Below are 24,630 nucleotides of genomic sequence, written 5' to 3' on the forward strand. Positions count from 1 at the left end.
AACAGTGTGATCTGTTACCCATGTTTTCCCAAGCTGACAAATATTGAATCCCCTTAAAATGACACCAGAAGGACAACCACTTGTTAAAATCAATCATCTTTTGCTCATACTGTGACATCATCCTCAGTGATGGTGACATACTGCATAATGCTAGGCTAATACCAGCCTGAGATGCATAGTGTGAGAACTTCAAAAAGTCTCTCTTCATATAGTCAAGGGTAGTACATCTCAGGTCATTTACACCTACACATTACACACTAGCACTTGAATTTGCTTATCCATGCTCAGCACTTGTTCAGAACTTGTTGTAAGCACTAAATAAACTACAAATTACTACAGCACTCACCCTTCCTCATTACCTAGAGGAAAACAGTTTTGGTACTTACTTTCCTCACTTGCTTAGAGAAAAACAGCTCTTGTACTCACTTTCCTCACTTGTCTAGAGGAAAATATTTTTTTATTCAGGCATGTCCAAGGGTCAGCTCCCAGTGTTCTCTCCTGTCTATCTGATGAATCTGAGCATCTTGGGGCAATGTAGAAATTGCCTCATGTACACAGACAACCCTCCCCTCCTACCATCCAACACTGCAACCTGTGAGAGATGCACTTATCTAGCCAAACTGGAGGTAAAGCTCTCTCCAACCAAGACTGAACTTGATAGTCAAGAGGAGAAGGTAAACACTTGCACCACACCACACTCATCACACAGTCCCACTAAACCTACACCACCAAAATCCACACATAGAAGCACAAAAACATTCGCAGAGGCTCTCAATAATAATCTGCTCAAGCAACAGAGACCTCCAAAGCAGAAATGCAAGCAACTCCCACCACCAACACAACCCAAATGACACATAGCCCACATACTCAATATGCCACTCAACCACAGCCCATAAGGCAAAACAATGTACCAAACACACTAGTCATAGGTGACTCTATAGACAGGCACACTGATGTCCAACTCACCAGGCTAAACAAGGAGAAGGTTACTGTCAGCTGCCTGTCGGGTTCCAGGATCCGCCACACAACCCACGCACTCAGGTCACTCCACAAGTACAAATATGACTCTGTGATTGTCCATGTTGGTGGGAACGACCTGAGACGTACCTCCCTGGACTACATGAAAAGAGATATGGAAGAACTCTCCAATCTTGTAGCCCAGGCAGGTATGACCCTAGCCCTGAGTAGCATCCTGCCATCGCCCAGAATGATACTGCAGTACAAGGACAAAATGATTGACTTCAACAATTGGCTAAGCTTCTGGTGTCATTCTAAGGGGATCCAGTATCTGTCTGGATGGGATGACCTGCACCTGTCACCCCTGGGATTCTGGATACTGGCAAAGGCTCTTGCCGCCCCTATAGTGCCTTTTTTAGGCAAGGTTCAACTAACAAATTCACCACCATAACAGGAACAGGCAAGCAAAAACTGAGGGTACTGCTACTCAATGCTAGAAGTCTAAATCTCAAAATGCACTCACTCAGTGTCGGTGCAGTGACTGAGACCTGGTTCAAGGCTCCAGAGAGCACCCCTGCATTACCAAGCTATAACTCATACCACACTTTTCAGCCATCTAACCTGGACCGGAACACCAAAGGCAGAGGTGTGTCCATATTCATTAAGGTTATCCACACCTCCAGGCTAGTTGCTCAGCATAATGCAGCCAAGGTTATCCAAGTGCAGCTAACTCTGGGCAAAACTGCAATCCAAATTGTAGCTTGCTACAGATCCCCCACCATGCCCCAGGATTCCCACTCCTCTTTTCTTGATATACTGGAAAATATTAGGGTGCAAGCAAACACCCTAATATTGGGTGATTTCAACTACCCCACCATTAACTGGAAAAACTACTCATGTACCAACCCCTTCGCTCAGTGCTTTCTGGAATTCATAAATTCCAATGTCCTGGATCAACTTATCCACACCTCCACCAGGAGCAACAATATCCTAGACATAGTCATTACCAACATGAGTGACCGGTGTTCTACATCTGAAGTCAACTCCTCATTGGTCAGATCCAACCATAAGCTAATCACCCTAGATATCCACATCCCGCCCCCACCCCCCATTAAGGAAACCACAGTAAAAAAAATTCTCCAAAGCCAACTTCATGCTTCTTAAGACAGAAGTGATGAACTTCATGACACCCATGCAGATGGACAATACAGTTATGACTGCTGAATCCTACACAAATGCACTCTATAAGCACTTACATGAGTGCATGGATCGTGCTATCTCAAACAGAACCAAGACGCTATCCTCCAAAAAAAGGAAGCCAATCTGGTGGTCCCCTGCCATAAACAAACTCTACAACAGAAGAAAGAAATTGTTGCAAAAGAGAGTAAAATCTCATGAGTGGAGGAGCTCCCTGGTCAGCCTCAGGAAGAAGCTGAGATCCCTTACAAGATCCTCCAAAGCTAGCTATGAAAATAAGATTGCCACTGATTCTAAGGACAACCACAAAGTATTCTATAGCTATGTCAAGAATCTCAATGGCAACACTCAAATCTGCTCTGAGTTACAGCACAATGGCACAAAAATTACAGAACCAACTGATATTGCCAACATCCTGGCAGATAGGTTCGGTGCTAACTTTACCCCTCTCTCACCCCCTATAGGGCCCATATCTATACAGGAAGAATGCAGAGTCCCTGTAATCACAACTTCACAGGTAAAAGCAGCACTCTCTAAAGCCAAAAACACAACATCCATGGGACTGGACAACATCCCAGGCTGCATTTTACACGAACTTCAGAACGAACTGACTCCCCACCTAAGCACCATGTTCAATCATAGCCTCACATCAGGTTTTGTGCCCACTGAATGGTGCACAGCAGCAGTTATCCCACTCCACAAAGGGGGAGCCACCACTGATCCTGGGAACTATAGCCCTATTAGCCTGACGAGCCTCGTCTGCAAGGCCATGGAACATATCATCATGGAATTCATAAACAAAGACATTGGTAACTTCCAAACTCTGGACCCCACCCAGTTCTTGTTTGTGAAATGCAGATCTCTCCTCCTGAACCTGGTCGACTTCTTTGAGGCAGTCACTATAGCCATAGACAAGGGTAAGGTGGTTCACACAGCCTATCTTGACCTCGCCAAGGCTTTCAGCACCATCCGCTATTCTGGAATTATAGCTAAACTCACTAAACTAGGTATAAATCCATATGTCACAAGATGGGTTGCTAACTGGCTCACTGACAGAACCCCCACTGTAAAAGTTGCAGACTCCAAATCTGACTTCAAAGCAGTGACAACTGGAGTACCACAGGGTTCCGTCCTGGGACCTCTCCTGTTTGGTATCTACTTCTCTGAAGTACAGGCTAACACAGAAGGTTTCTGGCTAACGAAGTTCTCAGATGACTGTAAACTAGGAGCTATAGTCAAGTCCCCAAATGATGTGGACATCCTACAGAAGGGCCTCACTGAGACAGATGCCTGGTGTCAGAGCCATGGCCTCAAGCTCAATGCCAAAAAGTGCATTGTTATCCCCTTTGGTAAAAACTATTTACCCATGAACTACCACATAGGCAGCAGTCTCCTTAACAACGAATGTGTGATAAGAGACCTTTGGACCCAGGTGGACAGTAGTCTCTCCTTTGATAATCACATTGCCACAGTAGTCAGGAAATCCTTCTACATAGCACACCTCATCACATAAGGGTTCTCATCCAGGAAAAAAGAGGTCATTGTTCCCCTCTACTCGACACTCATTAGACCCATTATAGAGTACAACGCCCCTTTTGGAATGTACCTCACAAGACATCTGCAGCAGCCGGAAAGGCCACAGAAGTACCTCACAAAGAGAATTACTGGCCTCAAACAGATGCCCTACACTGATCGTCTCAAAAAATTCCAGCTTTACTCTGTAGCATATCACCTACTCTGAGGTGATCTCTGCCTAATATATAAAGCTATGTCAAACCCAGAGCTGTTGGACATGCTGCACCTAAAGAAATCCCAATTCCTCTGAGCTACACGCTTTAGGGACCTAAACCTTGTCATCACAATAAACAGGACTTGCTGGAGGGATAGATTCTTGTCTCAGAGACTTCCCATACTCTGGAACAAGCTAACCATGTATGTCAAGCAAAGTTCCTCATTAACACTCTTCAAGAAAAATCTTGATGAGTGGATGGGAAATAGGAAATACACCCCGGGGATCACTTCTGTGGCTCTGCTCGACAGGGGCACAGGAAATTAACTTTCTTGGGTTGGTGTAAGCCAGGGAACTTTGTTGGCTAGGCTTCCTTAGGCCCTTGGGCCGATAGCCTAGTACCTACCTATGAACCTATGAACGTGGACTATGATGGGATCATACTGGTACCTGTGGCGTAATGACTTGAGTGCATATGAGATTTGGCAGATCTTGGCTCCAGATAAGCAACTAACCGTTATCTTGTACTTGTTCAGCCTGCTTAGAGGGGCATCAGTATATCTTACAATGGAGTCCCCTATGACAAGACTCCCTAGAAGTGCGTTTGCTTGCCTTATGGGCTTAGTGTTTGGGGCTTCATTGAGATTTACTGTATGTGTGGTGTTAGGCATTGTTTTCTGCCTTTGGGGTTGTTGAGGCACAGCTCTGCCAACAGGTAGCCTAGGTGATCTTTGCTGTTTTGGAAGATTGCTCTTAAGTGTTTCTGCATACATTAGTCTATGTATGAGTTATGTGCCATGTGAGGTGCATGCTGTGTGTGTGAATTTGGCACTCTGATATATGCTTGTATGTGAGAATCTAACTTACAATGTCACTGTCTACACCCCTTGCATACCATTTCTGATTCTTTAAGGATTAAGTGGTTGTAGACAAACATGAGAGAATTGCTACATTGTCTCAAGATGGCCAGATTGGTGAACTACAGTAGGGTGGTATATTGGTGTTAGAAGGCTGTTAATGGGGCTTTGTTTGTGCAGACTAGTAAGGGTGCTTTATTGGGTCAGATTGGATGCAAGTAAAACATTTTTGGAACATAGGCTAGGATGCCAAGCTTTGCTGAACTCTGGGAAAATGAGCAGGATATGATACGTTTTAAAAGAGGTTTACTCACTAGTTTGGTGAATGTGCACTCAGTATCATGGCTCTGTGGAAAACAATGGGTGGAAATAATACATAAGTAGCTTATACAACAGCCAATAGCAATGAAAGAGGGGAGGGAGGAAGGGAATTTGGAAATCAGATTCCCATAATGGGAAACCGCCACAGCAAAAAGTTGGGAGAGAGGGAAAAAAAAAACAGAAAAATACAAAAGCATCACCACATAGGTCACTAAAAGTGCAACTTAAATAACTAAGCTAAATTGAAATAATTCTCTTTCCTTCTATGTGAAAAGCTTGTTACGCAATATCAGGGATTTCCACACCTCTGTACGTCTCGTGTAAAGACCCTTGGTATCTCTGAGCTGAATATAGCAGACCAGCCAGAGAGGAATCCAATCAAAAAAAGCCAACAGAAAGCACCAGAATGTAACTTTAAGTACGTAAATGATAAGTAGAATATAAAACTGCAGGAGCAGAACTGGAATTTTAACATTGTAAAAACAATGAAGCAGAAATCCTGCAGCAGAAAAAACAATACTCTCGCTATTAAAATTCTGTTAAAGTATTAGGCACCAGATTATGCAGAAATTTACCAGTAACACTGGTATGGACAATGTTGTAATCTTCTTCTTCTTCTTTTGGCTTTTCCCGGTTAGGGGTCACCACAGCGGATCACCTGTCCGCTCATGATTGACAGTGGAGTTTTACAGTGTTGAGTTGCCAGCCCGGCACCCAACCTTCCACAGAAGGCACACACATGCATACACTCACACCTAGGGCCAATTTAGAGTGTCCAATCCACCTACAGCATGTCTTTGGGATGTGGGAGGAAAGCGGAGCATCCGGAGGAAAACCACGTGACCACAGGGAGGACATGCAGACTCCGCACAGAAGGCACCCCAGCTGAGAATCAAACCAGAGAACCTCTTGCTGTGAGGCGGCAACGCTAATCGCTGCACCACCGTGACTGTCCATGGACAATGTTGTAATAAAGTGACTAAATAATAAGGCTCATATCTGGCAGTAGTTCATAGTTCTGCCACAACTGTGAATGAAACTACAAGACTAAGGCCCAGAAGGGTTTAAATTACAAATGGATAGGTTTTACAATTAAATATGCTTGTGGAAATAGAAGTGCAGTATAATGTAGAAACACAATATTCCCACAACTGCAGATTATGCTACAGGACTAAAGTTCAAGAGCAACATAAAGTATGCAAACAGGTAACTTCTTTGGTTAATACAAGGAATAATAGCAGACAAGTACAAAGAAGTATCAATACACAGGTTACTATAACTGCAACTTAAGTATTTACATATTTAAACAGATTTGAAATTATGGATATGAAAATTGGCATATTTTTATTTATTTATTTATTTATTCATTCACTTATTCTTTGTTGACTGGGTTAGACCCACTAAGCTTGTGGCCTCCTTTCAGCAGAGGTCTGAGGAGGTATTTATACTGCTATGGGAAATATGGACAGGGTATAAGGGAACTTCCCCTACTTGTTTCGATAGGTGCCATGTGGTATTTTACATACAGCTGAGCTTCCTCAAACTCAGGCAGATGGAACCTCAGTTTAACATCTCATCGAAAGGACGACACATTCAGGAGTGCAGCACACTCCTTATGCATATTTCTTTCATATGATAATTCTGATAATAACAAAAAGAAAATTGGATCAGCAACTAGCTTTAAACTCAAGCTATCCAGAATCTAAACTAGTAAAACTAATACATGATGCAGTCCCTGTATCCCTGAGAAGTAAACCATTCATGCTAGTAAGCATTCAACAAATCTGTAGGTAAGTAGTTATGGTTTGCTTGGTTACCCGCTTAATTACACACTGTGACAGGTTATTGAAAATGTCATTATATTTCACAGTGTGAAGCACAAAGGTGGCTGATGATTATATATCACACTAAATGTTTGATGGAATATTTATTGTCAGAGTTCACTGTTCTTCAGTGGATGAGGCATCTTTAGAGTGTCACTAATAGTGGCTGGTAATAAGTAAGCAGATATGCACCTTTTCATTGACGTCTACAATCTGTTTCACTATTAACACCGCTAAATTGCATTCCTTTCACCTTCGCTTATTTGTACAAACACGGTATGCATACCAAATAATCATTGCTCTGTAATGAACTTATTGGAAAAGTAATAATATGAATACTGTTTCCATGTCACGTTAGGATGATTCTTTTATTGTCTCACAGATTTGCCCTTATACCCTCTGGTTTCTGAAACAAATGCTGTAACCCTACAAGTAGTCAAAAATAATAATAATAGTAATAATAATAACAATAAAATATAAAAGATTGCTTAATCTTTATTAGTCAGTTATACAAATGGCTTTTGATAAACTATATTTTGTTTAGTAAATATGCTATTAGTTCAAGGTACTCCTCATTGCCAGTGCATATTTCCTCCTAAAGTATGACATTTATATTCTTGATTATCATACTGAAGAGAAAATAAAAATAATTCTTACTCTTATGAGAGATGTTTACCTTATGCCGCTGTTAGCATCTATTGAATATTAATTTATCACACAAAATAGCTTTCTAATTAGAAAGTTTCATGTGTTGCATCTATTACATCTAAAGATGTAATTAGAAATACCCCAATTAATTTTGCATACATTCAGAAAATTATCTTAACAATTCCATTAACAATTGAACAAGTAAGGTATCTTTCACCAACAGTTATCAGATTTTGTCTGCATCACATTGAAGGCACTAGCAAGCTAGCAAGCATGCCACTCTTGTTTTCCTGAAAACATAAATACTATTTAAAAAAAAAGGATACATGGTGATACAAAATGGTTGCATTCTAAAATAAAAATAACCCTTTTTATGTCTTGACCTTGTGAGTTGTGAAAGTGTTTTTTTATCAACCATGAAGCTTAAGTTTCTTTTAATAATCTTTCTGCAGTGCTGGGATCAATTGCTTGATTATGCTGGCGCCTGCTTTCTAAACTGTTGCTCTTTCACAGCTGTGATTTCTTGTATAACTGATAATGAAATTCAAGAATTTATTTCTTACCTGTTTTTCGCCACTAGGTTTTTTATGGTTCAGTAGTAACTCAACGGCTCCAACTACTTCCTTCCTAATAGCGTGCAGAAGCGCATCGCCAACATAAACATTGTAGCTCAGCAGCAGTTCGATGATTTCAAGGTTCTCATTCTCAATAGCTATAAGAAGGGCTGTTCTTCCAAGAGGATCAATGCAGTTGATGTTGATTTTAAAATAAATTTCAGCTTCTTCCAGTGCTTGCTTTACACTAGCATAATCTCCCTTTTCAACTGCATTTAAGTAAGCTTTCTCTGCAGGGGACAACTCTGACTCTGCTCTCACTATACGCAGAGGAATGCGATCTCTGTGAGGAGCATTATCCGCTCTTCTGTAATACAGCTGGGCCATGGCTCATCCCATGTCACTTCAGGGAATCTGAAACAAATTAATTAGTAATACTTACTATAGATTGACTGTAAACTTGAAACTTACTGGAATATTCCTATACTATTTTGAAGGCAGAAATGCAGATATGTAAAGTAAAAGTTATCTTTCATGTTTGTAGTCAATGATTCATTTAGAGTGATCAATAACACAGAATCCAGCAAACACGTCAAATAGTCATTTTTTGTATGGGAATAAATGAAGCAGCTATGATAGTTTATGAGGATTGATCTGAGATCAGCCTGGCAAGTAAACAGTGCCATTATATTATATCTGCTTGATTCTTTCATATGTATACCAACAATTCCTCCCAAGAAAATGTTAACAAAAAAAAAATTAACATAATAACCAAATGTCCGCTTGTGATAAGTCAAGTTTATTACATAGATTGAGCACTTTCTATCCTTACAATGAAATGGAACTTCATCGGAATCAACAACATTGTATCTCCTGTCATACAAATACAGTTGCTCAAATCCCTTACACCAATCAAGTTTGAAAACGTCAGCAGTCAATGCCTCTAAATGGTAATGATTATGTTAACGCTGAGAGAAGAAGGGAGCCACTTTTGAGATTTTAAGAATTTTTTCTATGTTTATTTGCTAAGTTTTTCTGCATAGCTGCCTAGCTCGAGCATTTTCTGGCTTGTTAAACTTGATTTCTGTATTAGTAGCTGTATTTAGAGCACAACCAAAAGCTGTTTGCTGAATTTCCTGTTTGCACTTAATTTTAAATCGTTTTTTTCTTAAAACTTGCATATTTTCTGTCCTTGACCTAGCACTCTTGTGTGGGGTCATTTACTGCACTGTTATAACTTGATATTACTTGTGAACCTCTGCTATCTCTGTAAAAACAAAAAAAAAAAATCTTGCTTTTTTCCCACTTTTCTGAGAGTTAAAAAAGTTCAGTTACAGGCTTGCTGTTCCTGAACTGTTTGAAAGTTTCTGTGAGGCCATTTTTGCTTGGGCTGAAGGAGGGTCTCTCTGTTGATCAGTGGCAGTGACTAACATTGAGCAGCTTCCCTGCCCCCGTAGAGGTGGTTATTGACTTGAAACTGTAGTTTTATTGGCCACTAGGGGTCATTTCCATAACTCCTTCATCTTCCTCTCTTAAAACCTAGTTGCCTCGTGGTTTGGGCATCTTTTCAGGCTTGTTGGCTGTTGGTGAAGCACCCTCCAAGAGGAAAAAACGCTGAGAGAAGAAGGGAGCCACTTTTGAGATTTTAAGTATTTTTTCTCTGTTTATTTGCTAAGTTTTTCTGCATAGCTGCCTAGCTTGAGCATTTTCTGGCTTGTTAAACTTGATTTCTGTATTAGTAGCTGTATTTAGAGCACAACCAAAAGCTGTTTGCTGAATTTCCTGTTTGCACTTAATTTTAAATCGTTTTTTCTTAAAACTTGCATATTTTCTGTCCTTGACCTAGCACTCTTGTGTGGGGTCATTTACTGCACTGTTATAACTTGATATTACTTGTGAACCTCTGCTATCTCTGTAAAAAAACAAAAACAAAAAAAAATCTTGCTTTTTTCCCACTTTTCTGAGAGTTAAAAAAGTTCAGTTACAGGCTTGCTGTTCCTGAACTGTTTGAAAGTTTCTGTGAGGCCATTTTGCTTGGGCTGAAGGAGGGTCTCTCTGTTGATCAGTGGCAGTGACTAACATTGAGCAGCTTCCCTGCCCACCGTAGAGGTGGTTACTGACTTGAAACTGTAGTTTTATTTTCCCTTTTGGGTCTATTCCTGCTTCTTTCCAGCCCCTGCTATCAAGCATGCTTTAACGTGCTTTAGCGATTTAGAGCGGAGTTGCCACTAGAGCAGCATAGCACCGGTTAAACAAGGTTAAACTCTTTCTGGCTCCAGAAAGTCTGTTCTTCAATTTTTCCCTTAGAACTGTTCTGTTAGGAACCTAAACAGTTTACACCTACACTAAAAAGTGCAGCACTTGTTCCAAATAGCTTTTTCTTCTCAAAAGCTCAGCACTTGTCTTATAAGCATATCCCTTGTCTTATAAGCATTCTCTTTGCAGGTCAAGCACTCCTATATTATACAAATCTCTCACTAGCAAAACCCACCAGGAGTGCCCACTTCCTGCTAAGCCCACTACTTTTCTGTCTCATACCAACTCATAATTCTTTCTAGCATGTCGAAGGGTCAGATGCTGGCGTCCTCTCCTGCCCAGTTGGTGAATCTGGGAATTCTGAGACAATGTTACAATTGCCTCATGTACACGGACAACCCTCTCCTCCTCCCACGTAACACTAACACTTGTGAGAGATGCAGCTATTTAGCCAGACTGGAGGCTGAGCTCTCTCAACTCAGGACTGGCAAGACCAGGCAGGAGGAGAAGGCAACTACACACACCACAATACCAGTCTGACATAACTCAACCACACCACTGAATCAAACACATAAACACACTAAGACATACTCGGAGGCTCTGAGTAAAAATTTACCTAAACAGCAGAGGCCTCCAAAGCAGACACCCAAGCAACTGCAAACTCAATACACCACACAAACAACACATAAACAAAAAAATCAGTGTGCAAAGCAGTCACTGCCCTTAAGGCCAAATACAACACCAAACATACTTGTCATAGGTGACTCCATAGTCAGACACACTGACGCCCGCTCACCAGACTGAGTAAGGAGAAGGTCACAGTAAGCTGCCTGTCGGGCGCTAGAATCCGCCACATAACACAAGCACTCAGGTCTCTCAACAGCAGGTACAAGTACGACTCAGTCATTGTCCACGCTGGTGTCAACGACCTGAGACGTACCTCCTTGGACTACATGAAAAGAGACATTGAGGAGCTCTCTGATTATGTAGCCCAGGCAGGTATGACCCTGACCTTGAGCAGTATCCTACCTTCACCTAGAATGATGCCACAATACAGTGATAAGATGATCAGCTTTAATAATTGGCTTAAATTCTGGTGTCATTCAAAGGATCCAATGTCTGTCTGCCTGGGATGACATGCTGGACAAGCCACGCTGCTTTGCAAGGGATGGCTTGCACCTGTCACCCCTAGGCTTCCGGATATTGGCAAAGGCTCTTGCCACCCCCGTAGTGCCTTTTTTAGGCAAGGCTCAAATTCTAAACCTACCACCCTAGAACACAAAAAGTAAAAACTAAGGGTAATGCTGCTCAATGCCAGAAGTCTCAATCTCAAGATGCACGCACTCGAGGCCCTTCTCAGTATGGAGAACATCGATGTCTGTGCTGTGACAGAAACCTGGTTCAAGGCTCCTGGGAGCACCCCAGCACTATCAGGTTTCACCTCATATCATGCGTTCCGGCCCCAAAATCCGGACAACACCAAGAAAGGAGGGGGAGTGTCCATATTCATAAAGGACACCCACACCTCAAGGTTGGTGGCAACGCACGATGCATCGGAGACCATCCAGGTGCAATTAACCATAGGCAAGACTGCTCTGCAATTTGTAGCATGTTACAGGCCACCCTCTCAAACTCAGGAACCTTACATGGCCTTCCTGAAAACAATGGAGGGGATAAATGTATCTCCAAACACCATCATACTAGGTGACTTCAACTACCCTAATATAGACTGGGAACACTACTCAAGCCCAAACACTCTAGCCCAAAGGTTCCTGGAGTTCATAAACTCAAATGCCATGGAACAACTAGTCACCATCCCCACAAGAGGAGAAAACATACTTGATCTCATCATCACGAACATGGGATCACAATGTTCAACACCGGAAGTATACCCCTCACTGGTGAGATCAGATCATAAACTAATCTCGCTGGAGGTCCTCATCCCGCCCCCACCTGAAATAAAAAAGACCACAGTGAAAAACTTCTCAAAAGCCGACTTCACACTTCTAAAACTAGTGTGGTCTCCTTTAAGGCCCGTGAGCCAGTGGTAAACATTACTCAAACCGCTGAATCACTTACAAATGCCTTCTACCAGCACCTACAGGACTGCATGGATCAGGCAATCCCAAACAAAACTAAGACTCTTTGTACCAAAGGCAAGCGTCCAGTCTGGTGGACCCCAGCCATAAACAAGCTCTACAACAACAGGAGGAAGCTACTACAAGATAGAGCAAAATCCTTGAAAGGTAAGACACCTTTGATCATTATAAGTAAAAAACTAAGAGCTCTCATAAAATCATCCAAGGCAAATTTTGAGAGAAAAATTGCCAAGGACTCAAAAGACAATCATAAGGCCTTCTTTAGCTATGTTAGAAACCTAGGAGGAAACTCCCAGATATGCTCAGAATTAGTTCAAAATGATGTGAAGATTACTGAACCTACACACATTGCCAACATACTGGCTGACAGGTTCAGTGCAAACTTCTCCCCAAAAGGAGAGATATCTATACCAGAGGATTGTAGCCCCCCAAACATCTCCAACGCCCAGGTGAGAACTGCTCTCTCCAAAGCAAAAAACACAGCATCCATGGGACCGGATGGTGTCCCCGGCTGTGTGCTTCATGAACTCAATGAGGAATTAAACCCGCAGTTAGGACAGCTGTTTAATCTTAGCCTCACCTCAGGATACGTACCCAAGGAGTGGCGCACGGCGACTGTGGTCCCACTTCACAAGGGCGTTGCCTCCACCGACCCTGGAAATTACCATCCCATTAGCTTGACAAGCCTTATCTGCAGAGCCATGGAGAGGATCATAATGGAACTCATAAATAAAGACATAGGGAACTTGCAGACTTTGGATCCAACACAGTTTGGCTTTGTCAAAGGCAGATCATGCCTTTTAAACTTGGTTGACTTTTTCGAGACAGTCACCAAGGCCATTGATGAGGGAAAGGCAGTCCATACAGCCTACCTTGACCTGGCAAAGGCCTTCGACACAATACCCCACTCAGGTATCATCGAAAAACTCATCAGCTTGAATGTAAACCCATACATCACAAGATGGGTTGCAAACTGGCTAAGTGACAGAACCCACAGGGTCAGAGTTGCTGGAGCCATGTCAGACTCAAAGCCTGTCACAAGTGGTGTCCCACAGGGCTCAGTCCTGGGTCCACTCTTGTTCGGCATCTACTTTTCTGAAGTACAAGCAAACACAGGAGGGTTATGGCTGACAAAGTTTGCAGATGACTGCAAACTGGGCCATAGTCGAAAACACATCTGACACAGATATCCTTCAGAAGGGCCTCACAGAAACGGATAACTGGTGCCAGAGCCATGGCCTAAAGTTAAATGCCAAGAAATGCATAGTCATACCCTTCGGGAAAAACAAGGTTACCCCTAGCTACCATATAGGTGGCAATCCACTGAGCACAGAAGAAGTCATCAGGGATCTGGGGACCCAGGTTGACAGTAGCCTTCGTTTGACACTCATGTTGCTAAAGTAGTTAGGAAAACCTTCTACATTGCCCACCTGATCATGAAGGGATTCACATCTAGATCAAGGGAGGTCATTGTCCCCTGTACTCATCACTCATTAGACCTATGATTGAGTACAATGCCCCATTCGGAATGTATCTGACCCGACACCTGCAGCAGCTGGAAAGGCCCCAAAAGTTCCTCACCAAAAGGATAAAGGGTCTCAAAAATATGTCTTATGCTGCCCGACTGAAAGAACTCCAGCTCTATTCAGTCTCATACCGCTTGCTCAGAGGTGACCTGTGCCAGACATATAAGGCCATGTCAAACCCTGATTTGATGAATATGCTTCACCTCAAAAAATCTAGATCCCTCAGAACCACAAGGGCGGGAGACTTAAACCTTGACACGGTTATTAATAGAACGTGCTGGAGGGACAGATTCATCACCCAGAGACTCCCTATGCTGTGGAACAAAATCCCGGTACATGTGAGGCAGAGCACCTCGCTGGCCTTGTTCAAGAGGAATCTTGACCAATGGATGGGGGATCGCAGATATACCCCAGGGATTACTTCAGTGTCACTGCTTGACAGAGGCACAGCAAAATAATAGGCATAGTTTTATTCAAACTAAAGGGGTGGCGAAAGCCAAATAACTATGGGCTAGGCTTATAAATGCCCTTGGGCAGATAGCCTAGTATGAACCTATGAACCTATGAACCTATGAACCCTTCCCAAGACAACAACAACAACATAAAAAGTGGCGGAATTTTAAAAATTTGTCAAGTTAATAATAAGTAATATAAATGCTTAAAAGTCATTTCTGTATGTAATTTATTTTTGTTAAAATCCTTCTGTCATGCTGCAGATTAGCAACACCATTGTTGACACTTAAAGCACACTATAGGTATAAAATCACAATAGACCCCAAAAAGTTCTTGCTATAAAAAAGTTAAATTAAACATTATTATTACCAGCTTGGTAGAATTCAGTAATGAATTATTTATAAAATCTCCTATTTTTAAAATACCAAATAAATGTTTTCTAAATGTTTTAAGTATGTTTTACATACTTTTTACATGTTTTTTTAAATATTTTTTAACTGTTTCTAAATGCTTTTTAAATGTGATCCGCCTTCATAGCCAGATGACTACTGACTGACAATTTCCCATTAATGCCTGGGAATTAGTTGACATTCAAAACAAGCTGCCAATGCAGCTCCCTGTACTACAAATACTTTTCCTAGATTCCCCCTTTGATGTCTCTTTGAGATTATCTGTAGTACATAGCATAAAAACTTTTAAAATCCCTTGCAGGTTTTACAATGCTTATTTAATGGATTGTTAATATCATTTCTTCTTACTGTGTATGCATGCTGGTATATGCTTTGTTCTAAGGGTATGCTCAGTTTTTCCTGCATAAAATCAAAGCAGGTTAAACAGATGCCAATGTATGCACTAGAGTGTTGCAGTTGTGTTTGCCATTGGTAATAATAGTTGTGGGACAATTCCCTATCATAATGCCATTGCCATCAAAAATAAAGTGCACATTTCGACATTTGGTTGGTATCATTGTCCATCCTTTTGTTTTCATTTTCCAAAACAGACTTTAAATTTCTGCCCTTCTTGTATACCAGTAAGGAGTTCTCAATTAACTTTGAAATCAATCCAAAGCTTCTAAATACCCCTTTCCAATTTTTGTTTAAAATCTGTTTAACTACATACAAATCACACACACACACATGTGTGTATGTATGTATGTGTGTGTGTGTGTGTGTATATATATATATATACACACACACACACACACACACACACACACACACACACACACACACACACACACACACACGAGTTTATAATGAATAATCGCCTGTGAGTTTGAATGAAACACAAAACATCGAACAAACTCATCGGCAATTACCTTTACTCGCCACTAAAATCACAGCAAAAAAGTACTCACAAATGTAAATGAATAAGTTATATTTGCGATTATGAAAAGTAAAACAAAAAACAGGAAATTAAATAAACTAACTCCAGGGTAATACAAATTCAAAAAAAGGGTAAAACCTTTGAATTAGGTAATGGTCGATATAATGAACTTCGACCGTTACATAATTCGACAAACTGTACCAGTGATAGAAAACACAACCATTTCATCATGTTAGAAAATGTTTGCAGTGATAACTCTCATAGCACTCATATACATTTATCTTTTGTTAACAGGGTTAGACCCACTAGGCTAGTAGCCTGTTTTCAAAAGACAGCCAGTGGTATTGATACTATTAGGGAAACTTTGGCCAAGAGACTGGGGAAATTCCCCTACTCTTTTCAATAGGTGCAGCGGGATCTTTTTCATCCAACTGAGTTACCATGAACTCAAACAGAAGGTGCCTTGGTATAATGTCTCATACAAAGGATAACACATTCAGGAGTGCAGCATCTCTTTTATACTGCACTGTAGTGGCAATACTCAATTTGCCTGGTGTGGGAATAGATCTCACAGCATTCTGCATCAAAGACGAATGTGCTACCTGTTGACTGAATCATGAATCACTGAACACGAATGACTGAAAATTCATTTGGCTGAATCATAATTGAAAGAAAACATTCTACACAACAAATATTTTGTAGCAATGTTTTGCAGGGGGAACAAGCCTCTTGTACCCCCAAATGGGGGCTTTGCCCCACACCTCCCTTGCTTTTATATCATGGAGAAGGAAAAATACCACAAACAGTGCTTCAAACACAAACATTGACAGATCTCGGGGTACAGCATGATGGTGGCCATTACCAATCCACCCATACTCTTCTAGACTCACTTCTCAAATATCTGATGTGATCAGAAATGACACCACAGAATACTGTCTAAAGATGTCTACACTTTTCTGTCAGTTGTGAGTCATTCAGATGAGATGTCAGTCAAATGAGATTGATCATTTATGATTCATTCAAATGGATATTGAATCAGATGAGGCCCCCTATATAAATAAATAAATATATATATATATATATATATATATATAGGTCTACTTCATATAGTTGACTTACCATTTGTCGACTTTCATATCATCAAGACCACATTGGTGAAAGTTTAAAATCATGAACACCCAGAACATCATATGGTCATCATGGTGAACTTTGCCCTTTTCTCCACTGTTGTGTGATCTCAGAGTTGGTATATTTAGTTAGGGGGGTGTGGGAGGCAAAGCCCCCTGTTCGCGGAATTTAATTTTGTTACATTTGTATTTTAGTTGTTGGTGGCCAAGTGGTTACTTATATATATGTATTTATTTATTGTCATTTGATTACTGAGAAAGTCCAGCTGGGTAGAAGCCCATTTTCACTGGAGGCCTGGGGAGAAAAGCTCGAACGTATTACAGAACATGTTAAGAACAACAATAATACTGTAACATCTGAACAATACCCCACCAGACTGCCAACAATTATGTGACGTCCCCAGTTATCCTGGGTCAATAAATAAGGGGCTTTTATCCTCAGTACTGACTCCAGTATGAGACTGTCACTTAAGCAGGAGTTAATTTCACAATTTTCTCCTGAGAGCAGAGCAAGAACACACTATATAATCTGGGACTGGACTGTATACTTCTGTCCACCCCAAATGTAACTCCTTATTCCACACTTCAGAGCAATGTGTTCCAGTTTAAGATCTCTGATACACTCACACTTAAATAAATTAAATCTCACACATCCAAACCCTTCTGGGAAAGCTTGACACATATTTACAGCTATGTCCCTTCCCTAAAATAATATGGTAACCTGCTGCCACCAACCAGAGTGTCAAATGCCCTTTCAAAGGAGTGTCTAATTATTACAAATTATTTTTATTTTTAATTTATTTTGCATTTGTTTACCAGGAACGTCCAACTGAAACAAGGTCCATTTACAGCTGAGGCCCAGGGAGAAAAGCTCCATAACATAATAGTACAAATACAACAAATGACAAAACAAGTTTTGTACAGAGGCATATATACAGTCAGAGCTCCATGTCTTTATATGACAACACATAATCCACGAATGACAGAAAAGTTCTATACAGTGGCATATATACAATCAAGGAGATTTTTTTGTACCTTAGTTTGATTTGCGCAAGCTTGGTATATAGATAGCAAATCTTTGAATTCCTTATTGGTAGTACAAAGCATAAAAATGAAGGAATGGAATCTGGAAAATAATGCTATTTGGGAGATATGTCATAGCGTGAGAAATAGTTTGTAGGATAGTAGTTCCTGATAGGGAGTATTTGAGTAGTACAGAATATCTGAGGTAAGCAGTGAGGAGATGAGGTGTGGCAAGTTATGAGGAGAACAGAGAAGATTTTATGTGATACAGGGACAGAGCCATGATTGCAAGAGGTGTGACTATAGTGATGTCTTGAAAAGTGAGATGGATGGTGCAGAGGAGATACTTTGGGGGAGGTTATTCCATTCCCTAGCAATGGTGTGGGAGAACAGACTTTTCCCTGCAGTCTTACTGGCTTTGGTTATGCAGAGCAGGGTTTTGCTGGATGAGCGTAGAGGGCTATTTGCAGAATATTGGTTTAGAAGTTGGTTTAGGGCTGGTGTTTTCTGAGGGTTCTTTATTATGTTGAAGATAAGGACTAATTGGTGATAGCTAATTAGCTGAGGGAGTTCTAACCACTGTAGTTGCTTCAGGGCAAGATAGTGATGACTTCTAAAAGTGGAGTTATTAGCAAATTTTGCAGTTTTATTGTAACATGACTCTAGTTTGTTTAGGTCTGTTTTCCTGACATGAATTAGGATTGGTGATGCTTACATTAGGGTAGACAAGAGGTGGGTTTGGGCTAAGAAGATTCTAGCTTGGTCTAGCTAGGAACTGTTTGTGTTTGTATAGGGTTCCTAGTTTCTTATGTACCTTTGTGATGGTTTGTGAGATATGGACATTAAAGTTTAGATTGTTATCTATTTCAACCCCGAGAAGCTTAGTGTGAGGGGAGGTGGAGATTGTGGTCCTGTTTTTGGAGGTGATAGTCAAGGTAGGAGGTGTAAATTTTGATTTGTTGGGGGTAAAAAGGAGTAATTTGGTCTTGTTGGGGTTTAGAACGAGTTGGATATCTTCAATCCATTGTTCCATGGAGCAGAAGGATTATTGAGTAAGCTTTTGAAGAGTGGTTATGGATGGGACTGAGCAGATTTCGGTGGAGTCATCTGCATACTGTATAAGTGATGCATGCAGGGTAAAAGTATGTAGTTTGTTAGTGAAAATGGTGAATAGTAGAGGACCCAGTATTGATCCTTGTGGGACACCTATAGTAGTTGGTAATAGAGGAGATAGTGTACTTTGCCATTTAACTGATTGTTTTCTGTCAGAGAGAGAGCTTCTAAAATATGAAGTAATAGAGGGGGCGAAGGATAAGGTTGACAGAGTGTCTAAGAGTTGGTTTTGGGAGACCATATCAAATGCTTTTGATAGATCTAGGAATATGGCTGAGACGAATTTGTTGTAGTTTCTTAGATGGTTAATCTGATTGGTAAAGGAGAGTAGAGCAGTGGCTGTGCTATGGTTTGGGCGGAAACCATGCTGTGTGGGGGAGAGGAGGTTATGTGAGGATAAGAAGTGCATTACCTGGGTGTGAATACATTTCTCCAGAAGCTTGGAAAGGGGGGACAAGATAGCAACTGGCCTTTAGTTTGATAGTTTATAGTGGTTTCCGTCTTTGTGAAAGAGAATTATATCTGACAACTTTCATAGATGGGGTACATAGGTTTCTTGTATAGAGCAGTTTATAAGAATTGAGACAGGTTAGGCTAGTGATTCTGCAGCTAATTTTAGAAACTTTGTGGGTAAACCATCTGCTGCGAGTGTGGTGGGTTTTAGTTGAGAGAGTAACTTTTTAACTGAAGAGGTTGGTACAGGTGAGAGTGTGAAGGTGGGTATGTTAGTTTGTTCTACAGTTGGGATGATTTTAGTGTTCTTGTTGGATAGTTGAATAGATAGTGTGAGGATAGATTCTGTGATGTGATGGTTGAATTCTGAAGCTCTGTTATCATTATCAGAATTGTTGTTGGGAGATGAGGTGGTGGTTTTGCCAGGTTTTAGAAGGGAATTGATGGCCTGCCAGAACTTTTGGGGTTTTCTAGAGTGCTTGTTTTGGATGTCTAAAAAGTAGTTCGTTTTATCTACCTTTGTTTGGGTTTTGGCTTTATTTTGTAATTCTTGATATTTCTGTCTGTCTTGAATAGTGTTATTCTTTTTCCAGTTTTTCCAGGCATTGTCTCTGGCTTTTATTAAGGCTTTTGTTGTCCTATTTAGCCATGAGGCATATTTAACTTTAGTCCCAAGTTTCCTAATGGAAGCTAGTATATTTAGTAAATTCATAAAAGTAGTATTAAAAAAATCAACTGCCTGGTCTAAAGGTAGAGTTTTTAGTGGATTCCAGTCTTTTTGCTGCAAGGAATTGTAAAGTATGAATAGTTATTTCTCCACATTTGAGGATATAGTTTATCCTGTGTTGAGCAAGAACAGAGCCAGCTGTTGGCTAGGTATCCATTCAGAATGGTTTACAGATACTTAACTTTGGAATAAAGATTGCCTGTAAGGGCTGAGTTGGTTGGGCTTGGTTATGAAGCAGAGCTAAGCATGCACCCCTTGCCAGACTCCACTTATGGGAAGCAAGGGGGAGATGGCAGTGATGCATTTGTATGCACTCTGGGCTCTTCCTTTGACGTTGTCTGGCCAGCAATACTCCCTTGCAGTCCTAAATAGATAAAGTAAATTTTCCCCAGACTAATTCTAATGATCTATTATGAATGCTACGTGCTATGAATTGTGCCAACATTATGTTGTAATTTTTTTATCCAAATTGCCCCTTCAAAGTCTGTATTGCCTCCTAACATCTGATTACTATCCGTACTATCTAGGGCCCCCGCAAGTTTTCCATCGCTCTTTAGGGTGTGATATTGCCCACACCGAGAAAGTCCAGTTGTGTAAGATCTTACAATAATGGTAGATGTTCTTGCCTCCACCACTGCAGTATTCATTAAGTATGGGATTCCCTGCCATGGAAGTCCGACGTCCAGCCAGTCTAACAAAGCCTACTGTTGCTTTAAGGTACCTGAATGTCAGCCAAATGCTGCTCATGTAGCATAGGGCATAATGGTGACATTCAGGCATATCATTCTCAGAACTGATTGCCCCAGTAGAAACACCAGTCCAAGGAAAACCAAAGAAAACCTGCACATCCAGGAAGGAAAACTAGGGAGATGGACAGTAGGAGTGAATACTGCAGCGGTGAAGGCAAGGACATCTACCATTATGGGAAGATTTTACACGACTATACTATGTCCTTACATTCACCGCTGCAGTATTCATTATGTATGGGAGAGGCCAAAGGTCAAGAAGAAACCTGGGAAGAGGAAGCAGCAGTAGAGCCCTCTGAGAAGCCATGAAGGATGGCATTAGCAAAACCAGCTCTCGCTCTGGAGATACCATCCAACGTGTAGTGTTTTGTAAAAGTATACAAAGAAGTCCAGGTAGCTGCTTCAAGAATAGAATTAGTGTCTAAGCCCTAGAAAAAAGCACCAGAAGAAACCACAGGGGTATTCTATTAGAGAAGTATCTAGCAGGGTGCGCAGTAGCAAATCCCACCCTAAACACACCTCCAGGCCGACAATTCCTGGAAGCGTGTGGAATCTGCTGAATATTCATTCCTGTGCCGAAGTGCCGAACTGTTGTTATTTTTTTACTTGGACACTATAACGACTGTTACATTTTACCGGTAATTCTGTAATATTAGCCCCGCCCCTTCTTTACAAGTGTTGCGCAACACTGCTGCTACCATTTTCTTAAACCATTTTCAGTCAATAAAATGTAACAGTCGATATACTTTACAGAAGCTGTTTTGTGGTGTGACCTCTGCCTGACTTAAATGTGAAATGTGAAAACAACATTTTACCGGTTCAAAATGTTTTACAAAGATGGTAGCAGCACTGTTGCACAGCCTGTGCTTAACTGGTCACCTGTCCTTAAGGCATCCACACCTGTAAAGAAGCGGGGTGTGTGGGGGGCGCAGCACCCCCCAAGGGGGTGCAGGGGGCTTGCCCCCTGCAAATCAGAGTAAAAGTAATATTTTTCCTCTTTAACTGTGCAACTAACGGATGCGTGCATGAATATTCAGCAGTTTCACATGACGTGACATGCGAATTAGCATGCCTGCCAGTCATCGGGCATTTCAATGCCCATTTTCTCTGTCAAACACTACCAACACCTCTATAACTGCGCAGAACTAAGTGCGAGGTACTTATCTAATAGAATGCCACCACAGGTCTAGTAGAATGAGCCTTTATAGAAGAAAGAAGGCTCCCGCCATGATAAGCGTAGCAAAAAGATATTCATTGAAATCCAAGTAGAAATAGTTTGCTTGGAAATAGCAATCCTAAAGACCTAGGATGAAAGGAGAGAACTAGTCAGGTTTTCTGATAGCTTTAGTCTTATCCAAAGAAAATCTGAGCTGTCTATGCATATCCAAAGTATGCAGCACCCTCTCACTGTCAGATTGCAGAGAAGGGGAAAAAAGTAGGCAAGTTAATAGACTGATTAAGTGAAACTCATTAACCACCTTAGGCATAAAAGAAGGATTAGTATACAAGGACAACATGTCCTCATGAAATATCAAAAAAGGCGGACAAGCTATAAGGGCTTGCAACTCAGACACCCATCTGGCAGAAGTAAGAGCTAACAAATGAACTGTCTTCCAAGAGCAGTATTGCAAGGGAGCTGAAAACGCAAGCTCAAAAGGATCCTGAGTCAATTTCTCCAGAACAAAATTAAGATCCCAGGGAGGAGGAACATGCTGCTTGGGAGGTATAATATTAAGGACGCATTTATGAAATTGTTTAGCCTTAAATTTAGAAGCAAACTGGGGGCAGTTAAAGGCAGACAAGCAGAAAGAACTGATAAATGGGCCTTAATAGAAGAATAGGCCAAACCAGCATTCAACAACTAACACAAATACGAGAGAACCAAAGGAACACCCATAGTAAGTGGGTCCAGGTTACAAGAGAGACATCAAATAGAAAACCTCTTTCATTTGGATAAGTAAGATTTCCTAGTAGTAGGTTTTTGGACTCCTGCAGGACTTGCAGCACGTCCTCAGAAAAAAAGGTGTCTATGAAGAATCAAATCCCTATCACCCACAGTGTCAGTTGAAGTGTGGACAGGTGGGGATGGATGAGAGAGCCCTTGTCTTGTGTGAGTAGATCCATTCTGTGAGGTAACTTGTGATGATTGCCCTTGCCTAGATGCAGAAGTAGAGGGAACCACTGCTGTTGTGGCCAAAAGAGAGTCACCAACAAGATTTTGGGAGCATCCTGTTGAATTTTGAGCAGGACTTTCTGAATGAGAAGGGGAGGGGAATGCATAAAGAAACATCTCCTTCCAAGAAAATGAGAGGGCATCTACCTTCCACACCAGAGTACCTGGGAGTCTGGCACAAAACAGAGGAAGCTGACTGTTTATAGGAGAGACAAATAGATCTACTGGAGGAGTACCCCACTGGTGAACAACATCCTGAAACACATCCCTGTGAAGCATCCATTCATGGGACTGAGTGAAGGACCTGCTCGGAGTGTCTGCTACAATGTTCTGATCTGAAGGAATATAAACTGCCTGAAGAGTCACTTGATACTTGACAGCCACATCCCATACCAGCAGTGCCAGCTGGCAAAGAAGGTAAGATCTGGCTCCCCCCTGTTTGTTGATATACCACATCACTGTGGTGTTGTCTGTGAATACCTTGAGAGGCCCCAGAGAGAAAAGAGGATGAAAGACCTGAACAGCCAGCATAAGAGCTATCACCTCTTTTACACTGATGTGCACCTTGCTCCCCATCCCTTTATGAATAGAGCCTGAGAGGGGAAGAGGGGGGTGTAAAGGGATCCCTGGATTCAGAGACAACTGCTGAATCCACCAGAGAAGTTCTTTCTTGAGACAAGGAAGAAGAGGAACTGTTAAGTCTAGAGGATGCACATGTTGAAGCCACACCAACTTCAGAAACCACTGGAACATCATGTGGAGTTTGGCTAAAGGGAGCATTGGAATGGTGGAAGCCATGAAACCCAGAGCTCTCAGAAACTCCTGGCTATAATGGTGACCAGGGGAAAAAGAGTTTGAAATTAAGAAATAAGAGTTAAGGCCTAAGGAGGAGGCAGGGATGCCAGCATTGACACCTTCTGCATCCTGCAAACCCAGAAAGACATGATTCTGAGACAGAGTCAGGGAAGACTTTTTGAAGTTTATCCTGAACCCCAGGCTCTGAAAAAGAGAAATGGTAAAATAAAGATTTTGCAAAAGGACCTCTGAAGAGGATGCCTGAATCAGCAGATCATCCAAGTAAGGAAATATTTGGATCCCTTGTAGCCTGCAAAAAGCAATCACAGGAGCGAGGTATTTGGTGAACACCCTTGGGGCAGTAGAAAAAACAAAGGGCAAAGCACAGAAATTAAAATAACAGGAAGCAGATAAATGCAAGAAATGCCTGAAAAGAGGATGGATCAGAATATGAAGATAAGCATCCTTGAGATCTGAAGACACCAGAAAGGCCTGCGGTAGCAAGAGAGGAAACAGAGTCTGAAGAGACAACATCCAAAAGGAAAGCACCTTCAGAAAAGTGTTTAGATGAGGAGGTCTAGAACTGGTCTCCAAGTAACATCTTTTAACCTTGAATAAAACCCCTTCCCCTTTGGGACACAGACACCTCTTAAATAGTAGCCTGAGATGAGATCTCAAAAAACCTCTGGGGAAAAAAAAGGAAGATTTTCCAGAGGAGGCTGAAGAA

At 41.4% G+C, this 24,630-nt stretch overlaps 1 protein-coding gene across 1 annotated transcript in view; it reads right to left on the minus strand.

Annotated features, from left to right (window-relative positions):
* The window catches only part of TRPC4 (transient receptor potential cation channel subfamily C member 4), a 1,584,344-nt gene that overhangs the window by 1,040,696 nt on the left and 519,018 nt on the right, over window positions 1-24,630 (minus strand). Inside the window, exon 2 of the mRNA XM_044073322.1 lies at window positions 8,096-8,500. Within this exon, the coding sequence (XP_043929257.1) occupies window positions 8,096-8,473 (378 nt within the window). The 5' untranslated portion in view covers window positions 8,474-8,500. The remainder of the gene's footprint in view (window positions 1-8,095; window positions 8,501-24,630) is intronic.

The sequence above is a fragment of the Protopterus annectens genome, chromosome 5.part1, assembly GCF_019279795.1.
Source record: "Protopterus annectens isolate FY-2018-M chromosome 5.part1, PAN1.0, whole genome shotgun sequence".
In the NCBI taxonomy this organism is placed as follows: Eukaryota; Metazoa; Chordata; order Ceratodontiformes; family Protopteridae; genus Protopterus; species Protopterus annectens.